At 42.6% G+C, this 8,165-nt stretch overlaps 1 protein-coding gene across 2 annotated transcripts in view; it reads left to right on the top strand.

Annotated features, from left to right (window-relative positions):
* The first annotated feature begins 285 nt into the window (after positions 1-285).
* Positions 286-8,165, top strand: part of CIITA (class II major histocompatibility complex transactivator) — a 64,153-nt gene continuing 56,273 nt past the window's right edge. The window contains exons 1-2 of one of the 2 annotated variants that reach the window (XM_050966402.1): positions 286-372; positions 1,985-2,294. In XM_050966402.1, coding sequence (XP_050822359.1) covers positions 358-372; positions 1,985-2,294 — 325 coding nt within the window. In that variant the 5' untranslated portion in view covers positions 286-357. Of the gene's footprint in view, positions 373-1,984; positions 2,295-7,960; positions 8,036-8,165 lie in introns of those variants that run through there. The other variant, XM_050966403.1, reaches the window with a different exon arrangement.

Below are 8,165 nucleotides of genomic sequence, written 5' to 3'. Positions count from 1 at the left end.
GGCTCTTGGTGAGTATCTCACATTATGCTCTCATGCAGACTTGCTCTTTCTTTCTGAAATTAAAGGTTTCTAAACTGAAAGTACATGTTCAGTTTTTTTTATCCATGGACATTAGTTAGAAGATAAAGGACAAAAGATTTTATTGATCATTTTTAGATATCCAGGGTGAAAGTACATACGTAATTTTTTTATAGATATTGTTTACAACATACTAGATATTTGTAAGGACAAAGGTAAAACTTTGTTGATTGTATTTACATGTGTCTTTAAGTGTTGTCAGTCTATTCCTTTCCACCAGGGCCATTACCAGCTGTCCACGGTACAAAGTTGTGGAAGCAAAGCTGTGGGGGTGGAAAAATGAGCGGAGAAAAGGTAGGAGGTGCGAATATGCTTGTTTGCATCAAGTGCCTAAATGCCTGCTTAGAGTGATGCTTTCCAGTATACATGAGAAATTCTGAATTTTTGAAGAAAATACCATATAATTTCTGCAAATCATTCTGTGATGTAATCTCCTGGTGCTAAACCAAGAAGGCAATACTAAAAGTGAATCCTTATTAGGCTGAAGTTTCTAGGGCTCAGGTTGTAGTTCCATTTGAAGCTAGATCTCAGGTTCAAATTTGGTGGTTCTAAAATCTCAAAGGTAGCTCTTAAAATATTTCTGACATCTGGGAATATTTAATCTGTAGATTCCAAGATCACCTAGTCTGACCATCTGTATAACACAGACGATAAAACTGCCTTGAAATAATTCCTGTTTGAACTAGAGTATCGAAAAGAATTGACACTGTTGGAGAATGTTTTGGATTGGAGAGTCCAAATCGGTTTCTTTAACTTTAAGAGGGAGGAAAAGGAGTTTGATTTTATGTTATAATTTTGGCTCTTCTTGAATTTATAGGTAACTTTTTTATGTCTGACTTGGAGCATGGTTTTTATTTTTGTATTGTCCTGGCAAATACAGGGCCTGATTCTACCCCTTTACTTAAGCTGAGTAATTACCTTACTTTCCCCTCCATGTATTAGAGATGTAGCCCACATAATACCTTAATCCACCTAGATGCCTATCTGTGCTAATTTGCCAACATGTTTTCCTGAAGTAACACAGAGTAAAATCCTGTCCCCATTGAAGTTGAAGGGAGTTTTGTCACTGACTTTAATAGAGTTAGGGTTTGCCTTAGCTGATTTCTCCTATTAGATATAATTGCCTAAGAACAGACCACACGTCAAAATGTTCTAACTTGTACCTATGGGTAAGTTAGAAGATGGAGCTGTGCTAAAGAGGATACTGATAGGAAGGTAATGGCTTCCAAAATGCTTAGATTGCTGTATGATCTTTCAAGCTCTGGTGTCTGGTAACTCTGTTCTAAGGTGAGCATATTGTTACGGAAGTAAAAACAAATGCTTTATAACTCTAACTCTCTATAACTTTCTTTATAACTCTTCAGTGCTCCTGAATGCTGTCCCCAATACCCAGTCACCCTGGCTAAGCATGAGACTGAAGTGAGTTACACTGGAGTCAGCATATGCCCAAATTTCAGATCTCTCCTAGGTGGAGCCATCTCTCCCAAAGCTCTACATTTGTTCTTCTTGGAAAGGAAGGTTAGGCTGAGAAACAGTCTTGGAGTGCATCACTAATGAGCACAACATATGCCTATAGCCAGGTGTCACACAGTTTCTAGTTGGGCAAAAGAATCCATCTCGCTTATTGTCAGGTAGTCCCATGTTAATACCTCTCCTTAATTACTGAACATATTTGGAAAGTGTTTTGGAAACAACGGTTGCAATGAATTTTGTGTGACCACATCAAGAAGTTGTTGGAAACTTGAATCATAACTTTCATCGAATGAGGAAACACCTCAACAAATGACACAAACCAAAGTATTGTGTTAAAAAAAATTTCACTTCATCTTTTTTTGATGCTGACTGAGTAGATTTTTTTTATTTAACCAGTTGAGATTTTGGCTGAAATCTCTTGAAAACTCTTTAGGCTGCTGTTATGAATCTTTTCAAAGAGATCTTGCCTGGAATCAGGGAAATTCTCTCCAGTGCCACAACTTCTGATGTCCATGCATTGCTCAGCTGCATGTTGGAGAAAGATGTCATATCCAAAGAATACCATCAGACCTTACTCCAGGAAAAAGACAGAGAAGACCTAGCAAGGAAGATATCTCTAACAGTTGTGGAAAAATGGGACTTGTGTTTGAACACCTTAGTTCCTCTCCGTTGTTTAAAACTGTACACTAAGATGCCACAAGACATCACAGATAATGAGTCCTCTCTGAACAGGGGTATAGCTGGTAAGTTTGCTTTTTATTTTACATTTATTAAACAACGCTTTTCAAAATTTCTTCCGTTTACATTCTTACATTCTTTAATTTCTTCCCTTTGTTGTATAGCTGTTCGATTTGGTACAGTGGTGTAGATGTGCATAGTAACATAATAGATGTAGGATGAGGAAGAGAGACCAAAATGCCATGTGACAATAATCTGGGTTTGTAAAATAAACCCTCCCTACAGTAGCTAAGTAGATAATTTTAATAATCAAGATCTATTGAAAACATCTCCTTTCTGCCCCTTTGTAGGATCAGAGACCATATGCAATGGCAGTAGAAAGAGGATATTAGAGACTATGATTAGGACAGTGCTTCTCAAACTGGTACACAGATTCAGGAGCATTTTGCTGGGCTGGTCCATGCTGACTTGGTCACATGGTGCAAGCTCCATCTCCTGTAAGTTTCTAGGTTCTTTACTGCAGAACCAGCATGCCCGTTAGGGGCAAACCTAATAGCCTTCCCCAGGGACTGATGCAACCAAAAGTGGGAGAGGAGAGGAGTGCATAAGCATCCATGGGGCTACAGCCAAAAGCTTAATGACTTAAGCTATGTCTATACTATGTACCTTACAGCGGCACAGCTGTATTGCTACAGCTGTGCCACTGTTAGGTCTCCTATGTAACTGCTCTTTGCCAGTGTGAGAGAGCTCTCTTGCTGGCATAATTAAACCACCTGAAATGAGCAGTGTTAGTTATGTCAGCAGGTGAGCCTCTCCTGCCGACATAGCACTTTCCACACCAGCACTTTTGCTGGAGAAACTTATGTCAGTCGGGGTGTGTTTTTTTTCCACACCCCTGACTGACAAATGTTTTCCTGACAAAAGCAGTAGTGTAGACAAAGCCATAATCAGTGAGCAGCAGGGGGAGACAAAACAAAGAGACCCAGTGGATTTGGGTAGGTTAACTAATTTGACTTTCACGGTTGACCCATCACAGGGATGGTGTGCTGTAGGATGGTAGATGGATGTTGCTCAGATGTTCAGTCTCCTCACCAGTGGCCCCTGCTAGATAAGCCTGGCATAAGGAATAATAGAATGACAGCATCCTGGAAAACTTCAAATGTATCCAAAGGGGAAAGACAAGTTCAGTTTGGAGTAGAAATACCAATTCTGAGAGAACATAAAAGGAACAAAAACAGTATTTGATGGAATCAGTACTACTACAGCTGAAAGCACCTTCATCCATGGGGTATAGCTGGGTAAATCGTTGTCCCCACAGGGCATCATTTTGGATACCATTTCTGAGGATGGGATAAAAGTACCAGCTAAGAACAAATTACCAGGAGAAGCTGTCAATCCCTTTACTCTGAAGAAGTATTACTTTACAGATTGTTTGTGAGAAAGGAAATATTAGGTTCCTAATAGGAAATTCTTAAATATATACTTATACACACAATCAGACTGAATTCAGAGGATTCACACTTGAAATGTAGAGTACCTACAATAAATGTAAGGAAAAGAGATATTAAAGTTAACCATTCAGGTTTCTGGGTTTTAGCACTTTAATTAATGGGTCTGCACACTTCATTCCCCAAACAATTTTCTAGCAAAGACCCTATAACTGGCCCCCACTTCTCCTTCTGAAATAATGGCACTTGAAGCTGCTGGACAAGATCATTTTGCAGCTTCTCCACTTCTGAAAATGTTGGGCAATCTCCCCATGTTTAGTTCTGACTCTTGCTTTATTGATAACCTCATCGATAGAATTTCATAACTTTCTTTTTCCTGAATGAGTGTACTATCATAGCCAGTGTATAAATGGTCTAGAACAATTAGTTTAATGTCTGTTCCATATGTATAGAATCATAGAAATGTAGGGTTGGAAGGGACCTCAAGAAATCCTCATGTCCGTCCCCCTTTGCTGAGGCAGGACCAAGTAAACCTCTAGATGCATTAGCTAATATTTCAAATAAATCTCAGCTTTTATGTATTAAATCCATACTCTATATCCTTCAAATCAAGGAGTTCTGTCTTCTAGCCAGAGGCAGCAGCAACTACAGCAGTTCTCATGGGGGATCTGAATCTTGACATCCAATCCTTTTGGGCTGAAAAAAGAATCTTTTGATAGCTGGGTGGTAGGGTGACCAGGCAGCAAGTGTGAAAAATTGAGACAGGACGTGGGGGGTAATAGGAGCCTATATAAGAAAAAAGACCCCAAAATCGGGACTGTCCCTATAAAATCGGGACATCTGGTCACCCAACTGGGTGGTCTTGTTTGTAGCCTTAGCTCTGCTTCCAGAGCTCTAATTCGACCAGTGAGGTACATCTACAACATTAGTTACTGTCACTATTTTACCAAAATGGAGTGCAGATCTGTATCCTAGTTTTGGTTATAAAAGCAAGATGCTAGTCTATTTAAGACAAAATAATAATAATTTCCAAAGTGGGCAGCCAGCACAAGCAAAACCAATAGAATAAGTGTGTAAACAATGGCAGATAAGATGTAAAAGAGACTAGGAGAGTTAAGAGCCGAATTCACAAAACCTAGTTAAAGAAGTGTTTTAAGAGTATGTCTGAAATAGAAAGTTATGGGCCCACTAATTTATCAGGGGAGTAAAAGGAGCAATCAAAGAGGATAAGGGCACAGACGTGGGGGGAGGGGGATTATTAGACATGGAAGGAATTCCCTGCCAGATTTAAAAGATTAGGACTGTTAAACAGGAGATGAATAGGAGTTGACATAACTGGCACTACATTGTTTTTGACATTCTTCTATTGGGCAATCCATGTTTATTTCATAATGAAAGTAAAAGGGGACACTTACTGAAATGGAAAGGTAACAAATTTCAGATTGATAAAAGGAATTTTTTTTAATATAAAAATTATCCTCTGGAATTCACTGACCACACATTAGGGGAAAGAGCTTAGTAGGATTTAAAGAAAAGATAATTTCTTATGGAGAAAAATATCTGCTTTTACACTTGTCAGGGCTAACTTATAAAGGGGAGCACCCTTTCTTTTTCAGGATGTAAGTCAACCCTTGTCCACTTGCCCACCCTCCGCACAAACACTGTTTTCAGAATAGACTTCCCCATGGACATGTCATCACATAACTGACCACTATGGAGGTCTGACTCCTTCCTCTGAAGTGCCTGGTGCTGGCCACTGTTGGAGATAGGTATTACCAGGATTTAGAAAGAGCCTATCACCATTGAATCTAAGCACCTCAAGCGCTAACAGATTTATCCTCTTCCACACTTGTGAGGTATGGTAGCATTATCCCCATTTTACAGATGGAGGAATTGAGGCACAGATGATGAGCAACTTGCCTACGGTTACTTGGGAAGTTTGGAATTCAGTTCCCAACTCTGTCATGATCTCCTGATTCCCAGTTCAGTGCCTTAATCATAAAACCATCCCCAGACTGGTTTACCATTAATCTGATTTCAGCAACTCCCTTCTGCATTTCTCAGTGCATATTGCTTTGTACCAAAATAGGGCTTAGGGCTTGCAAACAGCAATCAATTACCATTAGCTTGAGCAGTTCACTGATTTTGTTCTCAGTTAGTCCTTGTAATGTTTTTCTCTCAATTTCTAGTCTCTGCCTAGCAGTTCCCTTTTCTGTGGTTTCCTGTGTAAGGGACTTGTCTTTTTATCACCAGTCCACACAGGCATAGCTATAAAATATGGAATAGCTGTATTTGAGGAAGTTGTAGCAGCAGCAGGGTGTGGTTGCACTGGCATGTTTATCTCCTTCCAAAGCTGGGTAGAGCACAAGCATATAGGAAGCTGCTGGCCTGTCCCCTGTCCCTAGCCTGTCACACTGCACCCAGAGTTTTTCAAGCCCTGGCCCCAGGGCCTGGTTTACTAATTTGAATACAAAACTGGCAACCAAAGTAGGATGCAGGGACTCCCAGGAGCCTTTCCCCCTGCTCCAGGGCAGGGCTGGCTCTACAGTTTTTGCGCCCCAAGCAGCGCACCGAATTGCGGGCGGGGGGAGGCAGTCTGTGTGCCCTTAGGGCAGCAGGCGCATTTCCGCGGCCGCGGCAATTCGGCGGCAGCTTCTATGTTTAGCTGAAGCCGCCCCGGATAGCTAAACATAGAAGCTGCCGCCCAATTGCCGCCGCCACGGAAATGCGCCTGCCGCCCTAATGGCACACAGACTGCCCCTCCCCCGTGGCGGCAATTCAGCGCCCTGCTTGGGGGCAAAACAAGGGGGACTGCCACCCCTTGCAGATTGCCGCCCCAAGCACCAGCTTGGAATGCTGGTGCCTGGAGCCAGCCCTGCTTCAGGGACTTCCACAGGAGCCCACTTGCTTCCTGTGGCTTCTCTACCCTGTATAGAAAACACCCATCTGAGAAGGGGCAAGTCTGATATTCAAACATGGCTGCCCCAGGTCCTTAAAGGGCCAGACCATCCTATTACCTCTGTGTCTAACCAGGGGTGGCTCCAGGCTTCAGCATGCCAAGCGCGTGCTTGGGGCGGCATGCTGCAGGGGGCGCTTTGCTGGTCGCCGGGAGGGCGGCAGGCGTCTCCAGCGGACTCTCTGCAGACACGTCTGCGGGAGGTCCACCAGAGCCACGGGACCAGCGACCGGCAGAGCGCCCCCTGCGGCGTGCCGCCATGTTTGGGGCAGCGAAATGGCTAGAGCCGCCCCAGTGTCTAACACATCTGTGCTCAGAGAGCCTGAAAAAAGGGCTTAGTTTGATTGGAAAGTGGGAGATACTTCTAGGCATCTGGTTGAGGTCCACAGCAGCTGACACAAGTGTTACAGGGCAAAAATAACATGGGCTCACCAAACTGCCCTGGGGCTGGGACTCACAGGATGTAAAAGTCATGGCCACCCTGAAAGCTCCTCTGTGTTGGCTTTAGTTTCAAGTGGGGGAGCTGCTCTGGTTGAGTGCCTGAAAGGGGCAGCTGACTGGTCAAGTGAAGGAAAGGCTGTCAGATCCTGCAGCTGGCTGGATGGCAAAGGAGATGCTGAGGGCAGGGGAACTGATGCTGCAGATCCAAGGCTGGCCCCATCTCTCTGCTTTTAATATTCTGTGTGGTGCAGTAAGCCTTCCTCCCTGATGTATCTAGTTGCCCTGCCACAGGAATTAAAATTCACTCTACTTGCCAGTTTGGGAGCATACGTTCAAATCAATAAAGGGACACAGTCATCTTAAAAATGACATTACTCCCTGAAAATTTACATGTTACAGATTCTATTCTAGTATTGTAACAGTAGGTGGAGACAATATTTATGCACTGGTACATTTAAGGATTATCAGTTTCCCATCTGGGTGGGTCCTTCACACAGCAGAACAAGAAACAAAAAAATTAAGGAAATAGGAAAACATGATTGTAAAAACCACGCAGCATCACAACAGTACCAACCATGGGGATGTTGTAGGTCCTGAAACCACCTTTAACTCTTTAAATTGACTAGCTTTCAAGACTGTGTCCCTCAAACCTGATTGTTGTGTATTTTTTGCCCTTCCAGTGGCTGTGATGAGTCTGAAATCCAGTAGATACAAGTAGCCCTTGATGTAACTGCATCATGTTCCAACAGGTGGCTGTTCAGTTAACACAAATTCTAAATACTACAGATACCATATAGCACGCATGATTCATACATAGTATAATACTTGTACATGTTCTTTGGCTGTTAGTGGGAGACACTTGTGCTGGGGAGTGAATCTAAATAGACTGGCATACTGCCTGGTTTTTAAAATACTTTCACTTTAGCTAGACTGTTGTTGTGACCATTTGGTGAGATGCAAGGTAAGGAGGCTCCCCGTGCTGCTTAATTTACTCTTATTGATGCACTATTTGAAACAATGCAACTTTGGGACAGAGTTGAATTGACCAGGATTGTAGTTGGGCTCTAACTTCTTGGGGAAACTGGTTAAGA

The sequence above is a fragment of the Gopherus flavomarginatus genome, chromosome 9 (genome assembly GCF_025201925.1).
Source record: "Gopherus flavomarginatus isolate rGopFla2 chromosome 9, rGopFla2.mat.asm, whole genome shotgun sequence".
Classification (NCBI taxonomy): domain Eukaryota; kingdom Metazoa; phylum Chordata; order Testudines; family Testudinidae; genus Gopherus; species Gopherus flavomarginatus.
Note: the sequence above shows the minus strand (reverse complement) of the source record. Positions and strands in the feature narration are given on the sequence as shown.